Raw genomic sequence first — 24,003 nt, 5'->3', positions numbered from 1 at the left:
CTAGGAAGATGGTCAGCTACTTCAAGTTATCTTGGGTTTGACATAAAGCAACATAAAAACCGGGTTAACAGAAGGTTGAAGGCCGTGACCAAGGACTGGTGCACTCACTATAGCTCTCCACTTGTGTATCAAGGGACTGCAGCTTCCAGTATCATTAATTGCACACATAGTCTCGTCTGCAAATATCCTTTGTGCTGATCCTTTAATTAAAGAATGTTCTTGAAATATCATGCAAAGAAAATCAATTTTAGTAAGCCCTTGTCAATTAGCACTCTTGGGCGAAAATTTCTTTAGGGTAAATTTGAGAGACCTCCAAGAGACCTCCGTCTCTGCTTTTTGCGCTCAGCAATCATCAACCATTAATCATGCCAGATTCTGAAGGTGGGTCGTGAAGAGAGGTGTGTACCTGTCATGCTCTTTCACAATGCTGCCCACAGAGAGGCTCCCAAACCCTGAGGAGAGTGTAATACCCTCTAACTAGCTGCCTGCTAGTTTTCAAAGGCTGCCCCAAAAGGAAGTAAATCCAGTGCAGCAATCGCCCAAGTCCCCCGCAGGGAGAGTCCCCTGCAGACTTCCCTGCTGGGAGAATTGGGGTTGGGCTCATTACCTGTACTTGCAGCTGTAGATGTTCACCTGGCCCGTCAAGGCAGACCCCGGGCTCCTCAGGTTCACGTCCACCACAAAAAGCTGGTCCACCTCCGTGGCATACTCCAGCATGATCACATAGTGGCCAATCTGTGGGACCCGCAGGCGCAGGTGCAGTTCCACCTGCCAGAGAGGCCGAGTAGACAGGTGGTCATCCAGATGTGCGACACACTGGACGTGTTGACAGACTCAATGGCAAAGCAGAGAGGACACCCCAGGGTCTGTCTTGTCTGCATAGTACACACGTGGTCCTCCAGAGAGGATGTGGGGAACAGACACCCTGATCAAATTCTCAGCTCCAAGAAACATTGCATAACCACTTGTAGGAACTTCAGAGGGTGACATGCATTCTATTTTCTAACTCTAGAGATTCTGCATCTAAGGACTTCTGTTCTCAGGGATGCTTCAGCTGCTTGTTTCTTAACAGCAAACAACAAACACTCCCAACTTGAAGTAAAAAAGAAGTGTCACAGACTGTGAGAGAGTGGAAATCTGCTTAGAGGCTTCTTAAATGCTACTTCAAGAGAGAAATGTCAAGTTAGCGGAATAAGAACAATGGAAGCAGTACACACCTCCTTCTTCCCCAGGAACGATGGCACGTGGCTTTCATACTTTCAAAGCATTTTCTGTGGGTGACATACGTGCTTCCCTCTTTTGTTTTTTAAGAAAACTGGTTATAAGAGTCAGAAATCAGGGGTGCTCTCAGGCTGTAATGACCCACAAAACTGGAAATGTCTACTCTCTGGCCCTTTCTGGGAAAAATGTGACTTTCCCTTGAGGCAATCATGAGGCAGGAGCTTGTAGTCCAAAATCCAGCTGACACTGTGTGACCTAGAGCTTCTGACTCAATGTCTGTATGCCCTTCATAAAATGGGGATAGCACCAGAGCCCTCCATAAAATGGGGATAGCATCAGTGTCCTCCATGAAATGGGGATAGCATCAGTGCCCTCTCAACACAGCTGAGGTTAAATAAATGCATGGAGAGTATTTAAATCTATGTGACATACAACAATTCTTTGGAAACATTGGTGGTTCTAATCAGTGGTGGTCTTTTGTCATGATTTGTTCCTTTTGCCCAACAGAGTTTCGTGGTGTGTTGTTTATTTTCACACTTTTATTGGTGTGTGTAAAGATGCACCCATATCACATAAGAATGGAGACTGGAGGTCAACTTTGATATCATTCCTCAAAGGCTATCCATCTTGTTTTTGTTTGTTTGTTTTTGAGAGAGATTTCTTACTTGCCAGGAATTCACTGAGTGGGCTAGGCTGGCTGGTGAGCCCCAACAGTCCGCCTGTCTGTACCTACTCAGCATTGATTTTACAAGCATGTGGCACCACATTCCATTTCTTTCACATGGGTGCTGGAGGTTTGAACCCAGGTCCTCATGCTTTCAAGGCAAGCACTTTACCAACTGAGCCGCCATTCCAGCCCTAGCATTTCATGTGCCTTTATCATTATATTCATACATGGTTTATTTTCCTAATGGCTGCCTGGCATCCTACAATACAAATGAAAATTTTAAGCTAGAGAGAAGTTGCTGGGTAAAGCACAGTTTCACAAGTGTGAGGGCCAGAGTTGAGATCCCCAGACCCCACACACGTCAGGTGGTTGTGGTGGGCTGCCTATAATTCCAGCCTGGGAAGACAGAGACAGGAGAAACCAGAGCAGGTGGCCAGCAAGGATAACCAGACAGGCGCACCCTAGGTTTGATTGAGAGACCCTGTCTCCTTGAAGGAGGTGGGAAAGTGACCTGTGGAGAATTTTAGCATCAATTTTGGGCTTCCATATGTATGCACACCCACACATGTGCCTACAAACATGTATACATACACATAACACCTGCACACACACATGAAAATCCTGTTGATGAGATAACATCCAATGTTATATCACACATATAAGCACACACATACATGTGTACACACACATCCTCGTGCTAGTGTTTCTGTAAGATTTCTAGAAGCGGGACTATTTAAAGTGTGTGTGCACATTTGATGCCTGAGCCAACCGAAGAACTCCCTCCATCCCTCACTGTGTAACCATGACAACCCCAAAGCTCCAGCTCAGCCAAGCTTTGCCCCCACTTCATCAAACGGTCTCCTCTCGGCCTTCAGCAAATGGATGTGCGTTATTCATTCCTTCAGGACAGTGCTGAGCCACGTGACTCCTAGGGTCCATGCTGATTTTTCTGTCACTTATTCAATGAAAGGCTTTGGGGGCAGGTGTGTGTGTGTGTGTGTGTGTGTGTGTGTGTGTAAACTAGCCACCCACTTTTGACTCAGTTACACAGGAAAGTCCACCTTGCCTGCCCGTGTAGAGAAGTCACTACCAGCTTTTCTCCCCAGGCATCTCCCAATGAAACCTCGTCTGTCTCGGCTGACCACATAGAACACCGCAGTGACAAGTCCTCACTGGTGCGACTTTTACCATGGCACTCTTCTAAGTTTCTACTACCATCTGTCTGTGAGTCCTATGAACTGACATCTATTTCAAATACATTTGATAGTAAACCCAGATGAACTTGGGTAAAATGGAAATTTGATGTCTGCTCTTATAGTTATTGTTTTAAAGGGGAACTTGAAAGGACCCAGAGGCACATGGTTCTGCAGCACAGAGCTTCTCTTCACTAGTTCCAAGTGTTGGGTAAAGACGTGGAAGGTGGGGTTTCAGATCCGCCGCTTGTGCAAAGCCCAAAAGGATAAACTACCATCTCTGATGTCAGATGGGAATTTAAATATTTTGTCCAGCAAGTGTTACTGAAGGCCTGCCATGACTAGCTAGTGAGCATCCAATAGAAAACAAGACAGGTGAGTTCTACTCTCAGACTTGAATCAGATAATTAGGTAATTAGACAGGTACAGTTTAAGTTTCAAGTGTGGCAGATTCTCTCAGAGAGTGCCATAGAAACATGTAAGATGGAGGACTGAGTTAGTCAGGAAGATGTGTAGGAGGAGAAAGCTTCCCTGAAGAAGCAGTGAGGTAGCTGAGCATGGAGGAGAAAGGATAGAGACATACCTGGAAGGAAGGGAGGAGCATCAGGCAGAGGGAGCAGCTGTGGTAGAGACCCCGACAACATGGAGGACTGAAGGTAGAGCAGAGTGGCCAAGGAACAGGGGACAAGAGGTGGGATGATACAATTAGAGGTAGGAAGGACAGTCTTAGAACACGTTAAAATGTTTGACTCTATCTGTGTGTGTGTGTGTGTGTGTGTGTGTGTGTGTGTGTGTGTGTGTGTTAGGTCAGGAAACAATCTCAAATGTTGGGCCTTGCCATCTATCTTGTTTGAGACAGAGTCTCTGGCTGTTTGCAACTGTATGCACCAAGCTAGCTGCCTGGAAGATTTGGGGTTCTCCTTCTCTATGTCCTGTGTCACTGTAGGACCAGGATTGCAGATGTGTGCTACCACATCTGGCTTTAGGTGGCTTCTGAGATCTGGGCTCAGATCCTCCTGTTTATGCAACAAGCGCTTTATCCAATGAAGCGTCTCTCCAGCCCAGCAATCAAACATTTCTGCAGATGCAGGGAAGTTAATCAGGAGGAAGTTAATCCACAGAGCTGCCATGTAATATGATAGCACATGAGACTTCCTTACCCTGGCTGGGGACCAGAGATGGCTCTGATTTTGGATGCTTTCTGATTTTCCAATACTTGCACATACAGAAGGAGAACTGTTAGCATTTGGATATGGAACGGCGTTACTCTATGAGCCATGCCCACAGGCAGCATTGTTTGGGGAAGTTCCAGAGTCTTTACACACGGGGACCTTGCCAGAGGAAATGGATTTCTGGAGGGCAGGCCTTGAGGTTTCTAGCATGACTTACTTCCTGTTCCATCTCTGCTTCTTGATCTGTCCGAATACGAGCAAGCAGCCACAGCCACCAGCCACTCATGCTGCCAATGCATTCCTTCCTTAGCAGACTACACCCTAAACCAAACTCCAGAATAAATCCTTTCTTGCTTAGGCTGTTTGTGTCAAGAATTTGGTCACATCAAGAAGCAAAGTAATTAATACAGGTAAATAACCGTGGGGATGAGACTAAATTTTAAATAAAAACTCTTTGGTTTCATATACAAGGCCAGCGAGTCTAGCGATAATAATATAAAAAGGATTCTTGCACAGGAAAGGAACAAGAATATGTTCAATACCTCTTCTAACTCTACAAATTTGAATTTCATTACAACAGTCTTCTGGCAAAATAATCTATGATCCATGTTGTCCCCTGGACACAGGCGATTGTTGAGCTCTTGAGGTGTGCTTGATTTAGCCAAGACAACTTAGATACACTTCTGTTTAATTAGTAGAAGTTTATATATTCCTGAGGGGCTGGCCCACCTCAGCTAGAGTGCCCTGCTGTCTTATCAACACACATATATGTATATGTTCATTCTCACATGTTAAATACATGTACAAGTGAGTACACACATGCACATGTGTGTACATGCAGAATGGACAGAAAGGAATGTGGTAAATTTTAGAATGGAGTAGAGAGAATATTCAGTTTTTCATTATATTTGTGTTTACTTAGTACCGTAAGTATATTGTTTAAATTAAAAATCTAACAAAATGAAATGAAGAGTCTATCCAAGAGGTAATCTTAATATCTTTAGCTGTTGACTTTAAAATGTAGGGACATAGTTTATGAAATGTGTGTACCTAAATATTTAGGAAGAATTGAGACCACAGATATTTTAACTGCATACACTTTACCCCAAAGGAAGTGTTTTCTCAGAAGTTGACTATAGACAATATTAACAAAAGAGTGAAAACAGAGGGGGGCTGTGGTTCAGCATCTTCATTTTGGCGTGCTGCGGTGTGTGTTCTCACTGTCGGTGTACGGTGCAATCTGTTACCAGCACACGCTTAGGTTTGCCCGTGCGGCTCCCAGAACTCCAGGGAGAGACACAATGCCCCAACATGTACTAACGTGTCCTCCCAGCCATGAGGCAGAAGCCTTGGGTGGAGCAGTTCCAGATTCCAAGCCCTACAAATTCAGCTGTTAAAAACTGTTAGCCTGCAGGGTTGGGCAGTGAGGACCTGCTATGTCCTTTTAAGGTAAACTACTGGAGGCCTGTAAGACCGAGTCTCATCCATTTTTTAAGGAAGACTTTGCTGTGAGTCAGGTGGGGCAGGTAAACAAAATGACCTGTGATCGACTGTGGTCGTTGTTGCTACATCTAGAAAGTGCTTAAAGAAAACCTCAGCACAGCTCATATGGAGGACACTTCAGTCCCAGTTCAGATCAGAACACCTGGGGATCAAGACCTCTGAGAAACCCTTCTGGGATTGGAAAAGCAGCCCTGACTAAGCATTCAGCAGACAAATGGAGCCGAGTGAAAGGCTGCCCTACCTCTCTCCCACTGAGGTCCACCATGGCTGGGTGTGCGGGAGTGGGCTGCGTCACCGCCGCGGGCCTCAGCTCCCCATCAAGCAGGAAGTGTCTGGCTTCACAAGCCAGGGTACAGGAGAACCGGGTCACTGGTAAATGCTGGTAAAGCAGACAGCTTGAACGACAACAGAGCACAATCGTTACCACATGAACGTGATACAGAATACCACAGAGCACTACAAGGACTCCGTGACGCATGTCACCGAGGCATCCTAGCATCATTTCTTCAGCAAAGTCTTGGTAGTGGACATCAGAGGCACTGAGTACTAAGTTTTCCACACAGGACAAGAGAAACAGGTCCAAGACCCTGCCCCCATGTTACGCTCTCCCCTCGCCAGATGGAAGACTCGGAATGACCTTGCAGTGTGCTGCGGCATTCCACACGCGCAGGGCGGTAGCCTCTCCTAACCCAGCTGTGGGGTGCAATGTGCTTTGAGATTCTTACTCAAGCAAGGCTCAGAACAAACACTTCACAATGATACTACCGGTCGGGCTGTCCTGTATCCATTGGGACGGTGAGACCCACCATCATGAGCCTTTGTATTCAAGGCTCATTGGGAGAAGTCTGGCGGCATCGAGGTTCAACCCCCCCCCCCCCCTGCCCTTACTAACTTGTCCTGGGGAGCTCCTGTGTGCGCACACGGTTCTGTGACTGGCACTTGCAGGGCAAGTGCTTCATAGTAGTCCCGGGGAAGCAGCACCAGGTAGTCCTAGAAAGGAAGACCACAGAAAGTGTTAGTCCTCATCTAGCAGGCCTCCTTGGTAATAAAATGACCAAATGTGTCTGCTAAGTGAATAATGCCCCAGGGAAGTCCCTGGTGAACTTCGACTTCGATCAGCCTTTTCGTTCCTCAGCCTGCCACACCAGAACCCACAATGCCACTCCCCATCAGTTCTTCCACACTGCAGGTCAGTGCCACGGTGTGTACATCTGCAATTTCTAGATCCACAGGAAATGTTACTATATCTTCTTATAAATTCCCCCCCCACACACACACACACAAAATGATCAAAGGAGCTGAACCACATCATTGAGATTCTCTGCTGAGGACCTGGAGAGATGGCTCAGTGGTTAGGAGCACTGGCTACTCTTCCAGAGGACCCTGGTTCAATTCTCAGCACCCACATGGTGACTCACAACTGTCTGTAACTCCACTTCCAAGGGATCCAATACCCTCACACAGGTAAGCCAATGTATGTGAAATAAAAATAAATCATTAAAAAAAAAAAGATGGCCCGCTGAGATGCTGGCTGCCCTCATCAGTACAGAACACCAACTGTTGACCACTGATGTGGCTTTCAGCTCCAACCCTGCTCACCGGGCACAGTGGGAAAAGTGAGGTTTGTGATGTCGGTGTCTCGGACTGGAACAGCCTCACTGTCTTTCCTCACAAATGAAGGCACGACTATTCCACCAACCATGCCAGACAAAGCCTGCAGTAAAAGCAGCTAGGCATTCAGGAAAGCAGTGTTCCAGGCTCTCAGACGTGGCTGGCTCGGCAGTGATCTCAGATCTGTGGCCCCACTGCACATGTGCAGAGGAGAGGAGGCAGGATATCTTCCTCAAGAGGGAGAGACATATGCGGACCATAAGGCACTTTCTTTCCTCATGAAGAAACGTTTAGCAGGGGAAAAAAGTAGATTGTGACTCAGGGGACTCAGTGGCCTTACTAGCTGGGTGGGTTTAACTGTTCTAGAAGCCATTTCCCTGAGCTGGGCCCATAACTGCTATAGTTGCAAAGACCGTAAACATGAACAGCAAGTGCTCAGTGAGAACAGAATCACGAAGGGGGCATCAGCATAATGTCATTCAGCTTCTCCCACCTAGGTTGTAAGTTATAATCCTATCTTCTTCCCATCCACCCAGCTTCACACCCATATTGGCATCAAAGGTATTTTTTTGACTTACTTCTTTAGACATGAAGTTTCTTTGCCAAGAAGGCACAAGAAAAGCAAGGCCCAAAGGATGTTGTGTAACTTCACATTATTTGCATTTGGGAAAGACACACAAGGATAAGTCCTATCCCTGTCATTCCGGAGAAATGATGGAGGCAGACTCCGAGCTGTGACCTGCCTAAAACTTCCTAACGTGCCGGAAGGACCCGCTTTACGTTTCCTGCGTAAAGGCCCTGACACACACCTGATGTGTGCCGAAGACTTCATCTACGACCTCGTCACAAGTTATAACAAGCCTGGGGTGTGGACAGGAGGGGTGCCTCGGAGAGGCCCTTTGCCGGATCAGCTGTAGGACTCTTGAGTGGGTGAGGATAAGACAGTGGGAAGTGCTGGGGCAGCCCTGGCTCCGGAGTCCTCCCTTCCCCTCCCACATCCCTAATCTCACTGCTATTTATCCTCCTCATTAATTAGATTCTGCAAGGGGGGGTGCATCTTTAGGTGCCTTTCTGCTTCATAACAGAAATATCAAACAAAATGTGAAAGATCGTGTGTTTATAAGGGCTTTGCATTTGTTCCAATAATTTTGTTATAGTCCATTTACATACATATAGTTTGTTTACATATAGATTATTGTTGTCCAAGAGTAGTTGACTGGAAGGATGTAAAACATCATTTTAAGTAAGTTTCTCTGTCATCATGTCCTCTGAGGGCAAAGGTCACATAGTTTCCTTTGTAGTAAAAGGGAAACGCATGTGAGCTTTATGTCTTCCTGTGGGTTACAGCATTGGACAAGGCTATCTCAGCTGTTAACAGGACATCCCACAGACCTGGGCACTCAGAACTCTGGCTTACCAGGAGGACTCCTTCCACCTGGATGCAAGTGATCCATGTCCCGGGTGTGATGGAGAATGGGTCTGCAAAGCCCTTTCCAGGGACGGTGACAAAGGCTGGCTCCTTACTCGGGGGAAAGGTAATCTCTTTGCTTTGAGAAGCATCTATCAGAAAGACAAATAGCAGTTGAAGATGTTAGCAGTGGTATCTGGTCAGGCTTCAGCTTCTTCAGGTTTATTAAATACGTATGTATACTAATATCTACATGTACATGCTTGACACAGAGTCAACTCTGTAGCACCAGCTGGCCTAGAACTCACCACAAAGCACACTGGTCTCAAATTGGTTATGCCCCTACCTTTTCCCTTCAAGCTCCAGGATGACAGGGGCATATCACTACATCTGGCCAAGACTTATCTTTAGGAATGTATCTTCCAGATGTATGTATTCAGTATATTATATGGCTTGTTGATTTCTTGTTTGTGTATAGGAGATGACCATTTTTTATTTTTATTCATGAGCACACATTCACTTTGCAATTAGGAAATATCCCAGCTTTCTATTTACGTGTTTTCAGGATGTATTGTGTATTTCTTCTGCTGACAAACAAACTCTGGTGCCTGAGTCTGAGGGGTCTTCTGGAGAGGAGATGTTTGCACCAAATATCTGCATGACTCTCATTCTATAGACATTTACAAAGGCCCGCTATGTGCCAGGCCCAGGGCTGTTTGCAGGCAATGCAGTGAACACAGCATGCATGGCCTCGCTCCCTGGGCACATGAGAAGTGAGAGACAGAGATCAGAACGCAGAGTGAGATCCAAGTGCAGACAGTGGTTGTGGAGAGGAGAGGAGGCATGCATGCCTTAGGAACATGTGACAGGGCACCTGATTCAGAGGAAACTGTCTCCGAGAGCAGGAGAACAAGCCAAAACATATTCTAGTTGTGTGGACGGACAGAGGGCAGACCGCGATGACACCCAGGAGCAGAGGGGTCTGTGTGGACGGACAGAGGGCAGACTGCTGATGATACCCAAGAGCAAAGGGGTCTGTGTGGAGAGACAGAGGGCAGACTGTTGAGACCACCCAGGAGCAGAGGGGTCTGTGTGGATGAACAGAGGGCAGACCACTGACACCACCCAGGAATGAGCTTCGAGTCTACAGACTGTCCACTTGGACAGCTTGTTTTCTTTGGTCCACAAGGCTCTTACAGCATGAGGCCACAAATGCTCAGGCTCCTTGCATCAAAGAGAGCCCACTAGAGCTCTCTAGTGGCTGTGAGCTGCTTAGCCTCCAGCCACACGTTTGGCTGACCCAACCTGGGAAGAGCTCCATTACTTCCCTCACTTCCAACTCTGGCTTGCACGTGAAATAAGGATAGTTAACATCCCAATACTGAGTCAGGTTTCCATTAGCACAGCGCTCTGTCTTTCTGGGATTCCAAATGATTTCTTGAGTTTGTTTCTGGGATTGTCTGTAGCCCTAATTCCATGGGTTTCCAGGCTCTGCCCCTGACTGCTGTGAGCTGTATCCTCTTCTGCTCACGAAGTCCTCACCTCTGAAGGAGTCTGCAGGTGTCTGGGCCTCTGCTGGGACTTCCTATTTTCTGACCTTCATTTTAAAATTCCAGTCCTCCTCCATTTTTCCTTGCTTGAAACCATGGGAGAATTAAGGGCAATAGGCCAACAGCTCCCAAATAATACCCAAAAAAGGTGGCACCCACTTCCCCATGAGTGAGCTACACAGATCTGATTTTTATCACTAAAGGTATCGTGACCCGTGGGGTTGGGGTCTAGCCAACATTTGAGCATTATTATGTTGATTTTTTTTAACCAGAGTTAGAATGGGCTTTATTAGAAAGAAGAGGGGATAGGATGGAGAAGCCAGGCCTGGCGGAGAGGAAACACAGAAAGAGAGGCAGAGAGAGACGCAGAGAGAGCTGTTATGTTGATTTTTAAAATGACAGCTGATGGTAATTTAACAACAAAAGTAAAAGAAGCACAAAGTGAAAAGAAAGCAATGGTAACAGAGAGCATGCAAGAGAACCGGCCAATCAGATGGTAAGAAAGGCTGCAAGAGAATCGGCCAATCAGATGGTAAGAAAGGCTGCAAGAGAACCGGCCAATCAGATGGTAAGGAAGGATGCCAGAGTACTGGCCAATCAGATGGTAAGAAAGGATGCAAGAGAACCGGCCAATCAGATGGTAATGAAGGAAGAGCATGCAAAAGAGCCATCCAATCAGATCTTGTCACGGGTTTAATGTTGTTTAAGGATGATGAACTTTGTGAAAACCAAAAGAATGCTATATTGATCCTTTCTCAATTGAAAAGAGGTGAAGCTAGGTTTAGAGGTTCATGCCTGTCCATCCAGCACTGGGAGGAAGAGCCACTCTGGGCTATGTCATGAGACTTTGTCTCTAAAAACAAAAACACAGGTACAGTAAAGAGGCTTGAACTTGTACCTACCTGACTGTGCCCAGGACGGGTAAAAAGTGATGCGGCCGGATACCTCTTCAGTTCCAGGGTTGACGTATCTCAGAATAATGTGGAACAAGGAGAGATTTGACTTCCTCACAGTCAATCTCATCCTCACTTCATTCTGAAAAGCACCCCCCAAAACCCATGAAGTGTAGAAACGGGGCTGCGAAGAAATGCCAGCAAACCAGGGGCTTCATTTAAGTTTCCCTATTAGACGTGCAAGGCACACACACGTGCACATGCATACACACTCAGTAAGTACCAAGTAGTAGGTAGAACTAGGCAGGCCTAACAAGAAAGTAAAGTCACTTACAGTTCCAGTGGCAGTGGAATGCACTCCCTCAGCAACTAGGGTTCTCTTTTGACCTTGTTTTGTGACCAGGCAGACAGAATGGAGTATTAGATGGACTAGTTTAAGAGGGTCACAGTGACAGGGTAACCACCACTGGCTGGGAAAATCAAAGGCAGAAGAGAGAGAAGGAAGGAAAGCATGTCACTTCACACCACCACTCATAAAGAGACCCAGCAAGCCCCACTTCACACCACCACTCATAAAGAGACCCTGCAAGGCCCACTTCACACCACCACTCATAGAGACCCCTGCAAGCCCCACTTCACACCACCACTCATAAAGAGACCCTGTAAGCCCCACTTCACACCACCACTCATAAAGAGACCCTGCAAGGCCCACTTCACACCACCACTCATAGAGACCCCTGCAAGCCCCACTTCACACCACCACTCATAAAGAAGCTCCTGTAAACCCTGCTTCACATGCCTAACTCCACATCTAAATGGCTGCAGACAGTAATGGTGGGAGCAAAGATGAAGGAGCCCTAACACATTTGTGGTAAAAACCTAGATGCAACTAAATATGCCTGTTTTGCCTGAGAAAGTTTTATCTCAAGCTTTTATCAATAAACAGAGTTAGCTTTTGAACTTGAGGAGAGGTCTTGTATATTCCCAAGCTCTGGGGTCACATAACACTCTGTAAGAATTAATAACACAGGGCTGGAGAGATGGCTCAGCGGTTAAGAGCACTGGCTGCTCTGCCAGAGGTCCTGAGTTCAAATCCCAGCAACCACATGGTGGCTCACAACCATCTATAATGAGATCTGGTGCCCTCTTCTGGCCTGCAGGGATACATGCAGACAGGAAATTGTATACATAATAATAAATAAATAAATCTTTAAAAAAAAGAATTAATAACACAAGTAAATTATCATTTATTTATTAAGATCCATTTGTTGTATGTGGATAAGCATTTTGCCTGCATATATGTAGACGCACTGAGGTCAAAAGAGGGTGTCGGATCCCTTGAGTGGAGCTGGGGATGCTTGTGGGCCACCATGTGCTCCTGACTGCCGAGCCATCCCTCCAGCCCCGAGAATAAGTTATTTTTATTCAGAACCACAAACCACGTGTCCAGATCCAGCTGTGGTCCCAGGGAAGTTCACAAAGTGTTGGGATTTTCTTTACTCCCTCTTCAGCTAGTTTGGATTTGATGCAGAGGACGTGTGTTGAGTGAGGCACAAGGACAGCAAAGGCTAAATTCCAGGTGATCCCCAGCTCCGACACAGGAGTGTGAACGGGGCCCATGTGGGAATTCCCATCAGCCCTAAGAGTTTGGTTGATTTCATTTCAAGTTCTGATACCAACTGGGAAATAAATGCACAAGGACGCATTCAAAGAGCAAAGAAAATGGCCATGGAAGGGACATCACAGCTGCTCTGACCCCAAGACTGCTCACAAGGGGATGGTTAGAAACGGAGATCTTTGGGTCAACGTCAAACGCCTGTGAGGACACCTAGGCTGGGCTGTGTCAGGATTGATAGAATCACCATGACTCTAGAATAGTGAATGCCCACAAAAGAAACAGGATTGGGGACTGAAGCTCGTGGAGGACGTCGTTTGTTCCCAGCCCCCACGTGCCGTGGCTCACAGCCGCCTGCAACTCCAGACGCCGAGGACCTCACACTCTCCTCCGGACTCTGCAGGCACCTGCGCTCACACGGGTGCACACCCCCCAGTGTGCATTCACATGTGTGCACACCCCAGTGTACTCACATGTGTGCACACCCCCAGTGCACCTGCACTCACATGTATGCACACCCCCCAGTGTGCACTCACATGTGTGCACACCCCCAGTGCACCTGCACTCACATGTGTGCACACCCCCAGTGCACCTGCACTCACATGTGTGCACACCCCCAGTGCACCTGCACTCACATGTGTGCACACCCCCAGTGCACCTGCACTCACATGTATGCACACCCCCCAGTGTGCACTCACATGTGTGCACACCCCCAGTGCACCTGCACTCACATGTGTGCACACTCCCAGTGCACCTGCACTCACATGTGTGCACACCCCCAGTGCACCTGCACTCACATGTGTGCACACCCCCAGTGCACCTGCACTCACATGTGTGCACACCCCAGTGCACCTGCACTCACATGTGTGCACAACCCCCAGTGTACTCACATGTGCACACCCCCCAGTGTACCTGCACTCACGTGTGTGCACACCCCCCGTGTACCTGCACTCACATGTGCACACCCCCCATGTACCTGCACTCACATGTGTGCACACCCCCATGTACCTGCACTCACATGTGTGCACACACCCCAGTGTACCTGCACTCATGTGTGCACACCCCCAGTGTGCACTCACATGTGTGCACACCCCCAGTGCACCTGTGCTCACATGTGTGCACACACCCCAGTGTACCTGCACTCACATGTGTGCACACCCCCAGTGCACCTGTGCTCACATGTGTGCACACCCCCAGTGCACCTGCACTCACATGTGTGCACACCCCCCGTGCACCTGCACTCACATGTGTGCACACCCCCAGTGCACCTGCACTCACATGTGTGCACACCCCCAGTGCACCTCTGCTCACATGTGTGCACACACCCCCCGTGTACCTGCACTCACATGTGTGCACACACCCCCAGTGTACCTGCACTCACATGTGCACACCCCCCCCAGTGCACCTCTGCTCACATGTGTGCACACCCTCTGGTGTACACATGAATCTTTTTAAAAGCCTAGTGTGGCACACGTCTTTAATCCCAGCACTCAGGAGCAGGGCAGGGGATCTGTGAACTGAAGGTCGGTCTGATCTGCGCAGTGAGTCCCGGGTGAACCAGGGCTACACAGTGTGACCCCGGGTCCAAAAGAAAGAAATTCCATTGGTGTGGATGCAAGAATGGGGAAATGTGGGGTGCCTCACAGTCCTGTCTGCTGAAGCCAGCTTCAGTCAGGGAGAGTCCACAGGAGCTCCAGGAGAGCTGTGGGCTGGCCCAGGCTCTCTGTGACCTGCCAAGGGCAAGCACTGAGTGACCACGGCCCTCAGGTCCTCCTTGTCCTCTGATTTTCTCTATCTAGAAGCAGCTTGAGGAGACCAGCCTCGAAGAGAAGTTCAATGACTCGACATGCTTGGCTATAATATTGCATAAGTGTTCCAGATAAACAAATAGTGTACACATCTCTTACTCCACCGTGAAGGCAAGATGGATGGGCGCAGCAGAGAAGAGTGGAGGGAAAGAGGAAGGGAAGAAGAGCTGGTCAACGCCAAGTGCATCATTTACCATGGTCTCCACTCAGGGAGTAATCGAGTTTGAAAAGCACCGCCCCAAATCAGCGACCCCAGGCAGGGGAGTGACACACAGCTGGTATTGTGGCATCTAGGAGGCCAGTGTAGGCCAGCCTGAGCCACACCACCAGACTGTCAGATGGAGGAGGAGAAGGAGGAGGAGGCTAGCTTTTTTAGAAGTCCTCAAGTCAACTCATTTTTATTTCCCCAAATGGCGTTAAAGAAAAATGGCCTCTATGTTTTAATATAGTCTAATACCATTTAAGAAATTTCCCTCTATGGAAAGCCTCCAGAGACAAACACTTTATTTCTTCATTTTTCTGATTTAGTGGCCAAATTATAGTAGCAATAAACTGTGAAATCCAAGTATATGCTTATTAATTAAAATCTTTCCCTATCCTAAATCCCAAGCCTAGCCTTCAAGCCAACCCTGGCCAGTACTCTGGAGAAAATGAATCCTGGAATAGGTCTGGGGCAGTGTGGCTTTTAGGCCTGTGAGGGTGTTGTGGGCATACACATGGGTCCCCTGCAATGAGCTGTGGCCCTCTGGCTACATACCTGTACCGAGCTCATCAGGGCATATCCTCTCCAGCTAAACTCAGGGAACACCATGGGATCAAATCCAAACCGCAAGTCTCTTCCATTCGGTCCAGCGCCATCTTCAACCTCATGCTTCATGTGGTGCAAATCCGGGAAATAGTAGTTATTTTCGGGCCTTCACAAATCACAAGTAAAGGTGGACATAAGAAGTTAAGTGTGTCGGTAATCTGATGTCCTCTCCCAATAGACACTGAAGGAACGCTGCCAGCTGACTAAGCCCATTACATAAGAACAGAGGGAGGTTGTCCCCACTGCTGCTCTAAATGATTCTTTCATTCAGGGAAACGCTGGCACAGAGCACACTCAACACCTGCTCATTCCAAGCACTAATTTGAGGAAGTCATTTAGCACAAGTCATGAGGTCCTCAACACACCCCGACTGTGTTCTTCTTTTTTTTTTTTTTTTTTTTTTGGTTTTTTGAGATAGGGTTTCTCTGTATAGATTTGTGCCTTTCCTGGATCTCGCTCTGTAGACCAGGCTGGCCTCGAACTCACAGAGATCCCCCTGGCTCTGCCTCCTGAGTGCTGAAATTAAAGGCGTGTGCCACCACCGCCCGGCATTGACTGTGTTCTAATGGTTGTCAACAGTGAAAATCAAATATATGACTTACTATTGGCTCACTCATTCAATCATTCACACACTCATATTCACATATTTTACATCAGTAACTATGCCAGGCACTGTCCTAAGCATCATCATATAATACCTTATATACTAAACACACATAATTTTTATTATAGTCTTGAGTGTTTTTGTGTGTGTGCTTGTGCGTGTTTGTGTGTGTGTGTGTGTGTGTGTGTGCACAGATGAGGAGGATTTATGGAGGTCCGAGGACAACTTGCTGGGTTGGGTCTCTCCTTCCACTGTGTGGGTCCTGATGATTGAACTAGGGTGGCCGGGCTTGGCAACAGGTGTCTTTCTCCTCTGGGCCCTCTGTAGTTAATGAGTGGGTTCCTTTGACAAGTCCAACTGTGGCAGTCACAGAGAATGCTCAAAAACACCCCATGCTATGTGGCCTCCACACCCAGACTACTCGAGTTCTTCAAATCAATACACATGCCAATCTGGTAAGATGGGTAAGAAGCTAATAACCCTTAGTGGATCTAAAGACATAAAGATCCGTCAGCCAATGGGAATAAAAGCCATGCGCCTGTACTGTGAGCACTGAGGAATGCTTGCATCCCCTCAGAGGACTGACAGCAATCCAGGAGGAGGGTTTGTTCCAGCATCTTAGCAATTCATCCAGGAATCCATTCTAAAGAATTAACGCAAACATGACTGAACCAAGATTATAAACTAAATTATAAAATATTCTATAGGCATTAATATTTTGAGGATGTTTTAATTTTATAAGAAATGCTTATGATACATACACTTAGAAAATTTGATTTTAAAATTTGCATGAAAAATGTCATTGGTCCCTGACTGAGAAAGAGCACAGCCAGGTGGCCCTGACTTTTAGAATCCAAATGTTGGAGACACTGAGGGAGAGTCACGGCCAACACCACTCAGAACTACTCCAAAGAGTGCTTTCATTAATCTGTTGACAGAGCAGGTGAAGAAGGTGCGTGAGATTTTGAAAACCTTGCCTTTCTTGGAGTTTCAGCATATGATTAAAAGGCAGAGTTTAGATTTCAATTTCTCCTTCTTCCACTGAGGAAAAACTTACAGTAGGATCATCACCCAGAGACTCATGTGCACACAGTCCCCACTCCAGGTCTTCATCCTCCCTGCTTTTGTTCTTAGCACTCCTTTCCAGCTGCTTCTGTTTCAAGACTTTCCCCACCACCTTATTCCAATCACCGCCTTATTCCAATCACCCGACTTCACTCCCTCACTCAAGGGAGACAAACAGGAACTGAATGTCATTGCTCCAGAAACCTGGGCCTCTGTGTCTGGTGCCTCCATGCTGTGGCTTGTAGAGAGGCTCCAGCTTCCAGTGGGCACAGTGCACACTGGGTTCTCACACCTGTTTGCTTCAAGCCTGGGGACTTCAGGGTGCAGGGGCTTCGGAGCTTACACCACAGAACTGGCTTCTGTGGGCATCCCAGTCTCCTGTTCTAACTAGCGCACGGTCACATGCTTAGGATTGCTTCTCTCTTCTCTACCCCAGGATCAGCACAGATGGGGAAATGGGAGGTGGCCTCAGTAGCTTGAGAGTTAAAGAAACTTCCCCAAGACTCACCTCTGGCACTCTTTCCCCACAACATGCTCTCGGCACTGGCATTCTCCTGAGGGCCCACTACACATGGTGGTGAGTGATCCACCAATGTCACACTGACACCCTAAAAGTCAAGAAACAGCTGGGTTACTGAATGATGTTTTCTTCCCCGCAAGAAGACAGCTCTGATATTCTCTGCACTGATGGCTGCTTTCTTTCCTCTGCCATACCTTAAATCAGGCAGGGATGTCCCAAACAAAAATGGCTTGTCCCCTCAAAGGTCTACCTCTAATTTCAAGAAGTGTGACTGTAGGCCAGCAAGTGGGTATGCTGCTGCCCAGTGGAAGGTGAGGCCAGGAGTTAAACATGGTTAAGTAGCCTGGGAAGAGGGATCAGTGAATGAAGGGCTTCCCATACAGACATGGAAAGGAAGAGGGATCAGTCAGTGAAGTGTTTTCCACACAGACATGGAAAGGAAGAGGGATCAGTGAATGAAGTGCTTCCCACAGACATGGAAAGAGTAATGTTACTAAGGGTGCAGAGACAGGAGGATCCCTGGGACCAGTTGATCAGGGATAGTCAAACTAGCAAGCTCCAGATTCAGTAGAACTGGGTGGAGATAAGTGAGGGGGTGCCTGACATGGACCTCTGGCCTCCATACACAGAGGCACACACATCCATGAACACGACACACACATAAAAGGAACAGCACGGCTGTGATAATGTTCATGAGGAGGCCCACGTGGAAGTCTGGAGCAGCCTCGCAGACTAGCCATTCTAGAATTTCATGATTCAGTACAACTCTATATCTAAGTAGCTAGCTTTTTAGATAATAGAAGTACAGCTTCCAGGTGACTAACTCTTGGTGTTAGCTAACATTAGCATGGGCCCTCCATCCCACGTATGCATTTTGGAGTTGATCCTCCAGTGTTCTGGTAGAAGTGGAGACAGCACTCTTTGGGGTTCACTGCAAGTATCAACTGAAGCCCTGGCCGAGTTCTCAAGAAGAGTGTCTTAGCGCCATCCCTGAAAGTCAGCCGCCGCTGGTCAAGGCAGGGTCTGGCAGCCTGCGTCCTCCACCTTGCTCAAGCCCTACCGTACGCATTTACCTTGACAGCCAAAGTAATTGCTCTTCTCCAAAGCAAAGTATCCGTCTTCGCAGGTGTCACAGGCATCACCAGTCACGTGAGCTTTGCAGCTGCAGTCACCATCTCCCTGGAGAGTAAATGAGCCAGGTGGCAGCGTCTGAGACGTAGGACTTACCAACCTTCAGGGTGGAAAACATGCTCAGCACACAACAGGAAGCCGTGGAGCCAGGACTGGAAAAGTACGCCCGTGGCCAGGATGACTAGTGAGGGGCTGGAACCCTCCCCCAGGAATCCCACAGTCAACCAGAGCAGCATCCTCCAGTCATCACATGACAAACTGGCCTCTGTTACCTGCCCACACTCTCCAATTCCACTCACTGTCCCTGCCTCGTGGCACTGGCATTCTGTGAAGACAAAAGACAGTGTCTATGAGCCAGAGGTTTCACCAGAACAGTTCCCTGCCCTAGGGATGTCACATGCCTACAATATAACTCGCGTGATTGGCCTTCCCTGTGGACCTAAGCAACATCGGGCCTGCACTTCTGGGTTCTAAAATGGGATTGCTTTCTGAGGTTAGTTAGGTTAGATAGGTCAATCAACAGAATCTATCTAGAGTGATGGCTGGCTCATGGCTACTCCAGCACAGAGTTTATAAAGGTTTCCAGTGCCAAGGTCATTATTGATGTGTCTATATAAAAATACACTCTACCCTAAGATAGTCGCTTCACTTAGACATTTTTACTTAAGTGTTTTAAACCTGGTATCTGGCTTTACTAATTGTACAAAATGAAGGTGCAGTAGTATATGCCATTGCTATAATATGTGCATAAGTAAGCCAGAAAGAGCGGTCTATGAGAACAAAGAGCAGCAGACATTTATTAAGGCTGCCTTGGCAAATAACAAAATTCACATGGAAACGGTATAGATAAGTCTTTGTGTGAAAATGACAGAAGTTCTGCCCCAAACGGAAGTGGGGGACACCAAGCATCATGCAGCATGTTGAACACATCAAACTGGTTAGACAGAGTGCTCTCTTGTCAACGTGGGCACCGAGAAGAGAAAAGTAAAGAGGTAACGGCATGGCAGGACAGGGCGGTACCGGAGACAGCGCACCTGAGCATCCACTGGGGTTTTCTTTGGCCAGATTCCAATATAAAGGTTTGCAGACACTACACGTAGGACTTGTGACATGGAGCTTGCACTGGCAATAACCCTGGAAATGAGAATCAGACTGACACTTGGCATCTCAAAATTAAGACCTGTTTCAAACGCGTGTTTTTGAGCAAAGCTTTGTCACCAAAATTAAGTTTGACCATGACAAATAAGTCAAGGGGTTCACTAAAGCACAGGGTTGCTTTAAAGAGTCTTCTGAACTTCAACAACAACAACAACAACAGGTTTGTTTTTATTTGTACATTTGAGTGTTTTACCTGCATGTGTGTGTGTGTGTGTGTGTGTGTGTGTGTGTGTGTGTTCACTATGTGTGTGCCTAGTGCCCAGGGAGGACCGAAGTAGAGGACCTGATCTCCTAAAACTGGAGTTAAGGATGGCTGTAAGTCACCACGTGGGTGCTGGGAATTAAACTTCCTCTGTAAAGTAGTGAAAGCTCTTAACTACGGAGCCGTCTCTCCAGCCCCTGAACGTTTTCAGTATGCACTTACATTTTACACGAATAACCAACAAATGTGGTTAAAAGCAGTCAGAAAATACAGAGAAGGAGAATCTGAAGATCTCTCTTGTTTAAAACATTGTGATGTCTGAGAAGATGGTTCAGTCACTAAAAATGCTTTCCTTGTAGGTGTGAGGGCCCAAGTTTGATCCCCAGAACCCACATTTTAAAAGCCAGACATGATGGGCAAGCGGTTCCCGTGCTGGGACGTGAAGACAGGCAGATCTTTGGGACTCACTGGCCAGAAGCTTAGCCTGCCTGGTAAACTGAGCCAGTGAGAGACCTGTCTCAAGATGGTGGATGATCCCTGAGGAATGACATCCTAGGCTCCCCTCTAACCCCCAAATGTACATATGTGTACACGTACCCATACCTAACGTGCATACATACACATGCATGTGTGTGCACACACAAACCATGCCAGTATCTGTTAATGCTGTTACACTATAGACTGTAAATTTATTGAAAGACTCTGAGTGTCTCACAGGGAGACTGATGCTCTGAGTGCTTTTATAAGATGTCAAATTCCTGTGTGGCTTCAGTGTCATCAACCCCCACAGCAGGAACAGCAGGACCTCCTGCCACTTGTCCTCCAGGGTCTGCTGTCCCTTCCTAGGTTGTGAGGCCACGAAGAGGGAGGCGAGTCCTAAGCGTCCTAGGAAATTGTTCAAAGCATCACAGTATGCACTTGGAATGAAACAGAGACTGTGTGATGGTTTTGTGAGTGGCCAGCTTTATGTCACAAGTTCTTGGCCAACGATTGAGCCTGGATGGCTCTTCATGATGGTAACACCCTCACAGAAACCTCCAGGAAGAGCTAACTCTGGGACTCTAGGATACAAAATCTAAATAAACCTTATTCTTTTGTTTAAAAAATATAAGCCTCACAAACTACATCTTAAAAAAGAACCATGGCCTCTTTAAGCAATGGATCTGTGCCTTACGTTAATTTCAGGAAGTTTCTACATGGTTAGTCTTGACCTTTTACATAGATCCCCCTACTTACCAAGCTGGAGTCAACGGTCCCAGCTGGGTCACAAATACTGCTGGATCCTGTATATGATTTAGAAATGTTACAAATGTCTGGCTGATGGTTTTGATATTTCAAAAAACTTTAATTTTGCTTTTTTTTAAAAGTGCACCTACATTTATGTTTTTTTTTCTGGTTTTTCGAGACAAGGTTTCTCTGTGCATTTATGTTTTTATAGCTGAGTGGCAAAGCCTGTGTGTGACTCACACTAAGGCACACCTGGTGGTCTTTATGATACTTACCTGCAATGACGTCATCTGTCACTCAACAACTCTGCCCTGCCTGGGAATACACCTTCCTTTCTTTGTTTAATGTTTTCTATATTTTATTTTTAATGTATATTTTAGCTTATTTTTGAAAATTACATGCAATATTTTGATTGCCTCCGACTTCCCTACAAAACGTCCTTTCTAATGGGAGGTTAGGAACAACTGAAATTTTTAGCATCTTTAGAATTGTCCAGAAGAGGGCGATATTGCATTTCTTTTTTAATATAAAAAAAATTTTTTTTTCTTAATTGTGCGGCAAAAGAAGTTACAGAATTCCTAAGTTCATTTTGTAACTGGGAGATAATTATCATCACCCCCTGTCCCCACGAGCACTAACGTTCTTGGTGACCTCCGCTGGTGTGCTTCCCACCTTCGCCTGCAGAGATGCAGAGATGCTACGTCTCAGCATCACACTGACAGCAGGTTGGTTGAACCTGCTTCTCAGGCTAGGTTTCGTCATTGGATCATGTCCATAACTGGACCATCTGTCCTTACAAATGGCCCCTTAGCTTTTTACCTTCCTTTCTTTGTTATGTTTGCCTCAGTTTCTAATGAGGTCCTCCCTCCCTCCTCACTCTCTGATCCATTTTTCTCTAGCAGCTCCACACCCCATTTTCTCTCCTTTTGTTTTCCATACTGACCATAGCCAGCCCAGGGCTCCTCCAGGATGGCCAAGGTCACTCTCCAGCTCCGGCACATTCATGACTACTCTGCCTCTGCCACAGCACTTACAGGCCTGAGGCCTTCTGGGGACAAGCCTGTCACTGCTCCCTGCAGTTTCTACCCTTAGGAAAATCTGGTCTGCAGAATGCTGATTGGGAAAGTTCTGGAAAACGTTGTGTGCTCTTCTACCTGGTTCCACCCAGCTCTGGGTGCTACACCCTTAGTGTCACCAGGAGCAGGAGGGTACCCACAAAAACCACATTCTCCTGATGGAAAGTCAGCACAAGAGACCTCTGCAGTCCCCAGGTGGAGCTAGGGTACACCCTGGGGCTGCCCACACACAGGAGTTCGGGGGAAACGTGGGCAGCTCGTGTGTTGGGGGAAGGACAGAACACAGCACTCAGCCCACAGCAAAGATCCTGTGCAGCCCACATCAGCACTGAAGCTACTAGGGACAGAAGGCTTGATTGACACCTTGGCATGGCCAGGGTTTGAGGGGTGCCAAACAAATACAAGGGCAGATTCCATCGGGCCACCTTCACCGTGCTGATGCGGAGAAGTGACGTGTGAACCAAGAAACCCAGATATTTTATAAATGGGATTTAAATTGTTCTCATTAGGCACTAACTGTCTCTGAGGTTGAGCATGTGATGGATGTGTGTTCAGTGAGGTTGGCCAGGGGCAGACTGAACCAAATATCTAGGGTGGCTAGAGTCAATTTGGAGAAGACTGGCCAAGCTTCTCGGAGAGGCTGGCTACACCTACTCAGATGAGAACCATGCCTCCAATACGCTGCTAGCTTCCTTACCTCGGCAGGAGGGGAAGTCGTAGGCTCCTGAGAGACACCTGTCACACTGCCTTCCTGTCACTCCAGGCAGGCACTCACACTGGCCAGTCACCGGGTCACAGGGTACTGGGTAGGATCCAACAGTCGAGCACTGGCAAGCTGTGAGAAATGCTTGATCAGACAATACAGGGCAGTGTCCTGGATGGGACTCCTCGGAGAGGGCCAGAAAGACACAAATTCAAGTTCCAGATTCACGTCTTTGATTGAACTAAGCCTCAGTTTACCCTCCCTTAAATGGGCCTTATACTGGCATCTACTTGCTAAGGATTGAAGAATCCTTGACAGATGAATGATGTTCCTGCCACAGGCAAAGTGCCTTTGAGGGGCGAGACTGAGACCATGCTGTCCGCTTTCATTCCCAGCAGGGTGTGGGCCTATGTGGGACTTATTCTGATGGGGCTTTTTAGTATGGATGACAGTGACTAGCAAGTGTTTGATCTGCTGTCACTGTAGTCATAAACTCACTGAGGGACTGGAATGAGGGGGGGGGGTCTCCTCATTCACACATGACCTGGGAATCCAACAGGCAGTGCCACTTTCTCTGAGATACACAGATATCAGAGAGTGTGTCTATCCACCATCTATATCCACCATCCCAGCAGACAGCGATCAGCATTCTACTGTACTTAACGGTAGCATGGCTAGGTGTTGTGTTGCTGCAGGGAAATATAAAAATACACACTCCTGATCTTGAATAGTTCCAGAAGGGGAATTAGAGAATTAGTGACAGGGTGAAGAGCCCTACCCCCCACAGAGCTATGTATGAGAAATGTGCCTAATGCTGCTCTACCAGCTGTTGGCAGGCACCCCAACAAGGACACGGATACCTGGCTGC

General features: G+C 47.3%; 1 protein-coding gene and 1 long non-coding RNA gene across 2 annotated transcripts in view; both read right to left on the bottom strand.

Moving 5' to 3' along the window:
* LOC131896105 (laminin subunit alpha-3-like) overlaps positions 1–24,003 on the bottom strand; it is a 161,313-nt gene that overhangs the window by 41,055 nt on the left and 96,255 nt on the right. Inside the window, exons 15-20 of the mRNA XM_059246694.1 lie at positions 19,042–19,094; positions 18,712–18,817; positions 8,785–8,927; positions 6,696–6,746; positions 5,998–6,135; positions 608–768 (exon numbers count right to left, since the gene is read on the bottom strand). Coding sequence (XP_059102677.1) covers positions 608–768; positions 5,998–6,135; positions 6,696–6,746; positions 8,785–8,927; positions 18,712–18,817; positions 19,042–19,094 — 652 coding nt within the window. The remainder of the gene's footprint in view (positions 1–607; positions 769–5,997; positions 6,136–6,695; positions 6,747–8,784; positions 8,928–18,711; positions 18,818–19,041; positions 19,095–24,003) is intronic.
* Positions 19,799–23,337, bottom strand: LOC131895585 (uncharacterized). Its single transcript, XR_009375226.1, has 3 exons — positions 23,130–23,337; positions 21,366–21,412; positions 19,799–19,903 (listed from the first exon to the last, which is right to left on the bottom strand). It is a non-coding gene; the product is annotated as an uncharacterized LOC131895585 (long non-coding RNA).

The sequence above is a fragment of the Peromyscus eremicus genome, chromosome 19, assembly GCF_949786415.1.
Source record: "Peromyscus eremicus chromosome 19, PerEre_H2_v1, whole genome shotgun sequence".
Lineage (NCBI taxonomy): Eukaryota > Metazoa > Chordata > Mammalia > Rodentia > Cricetidae > Peromyscus > Peromyscus eremicus.
This window is presented reverse-complemented; position numbering and strand designations above follow the sequence as displayed.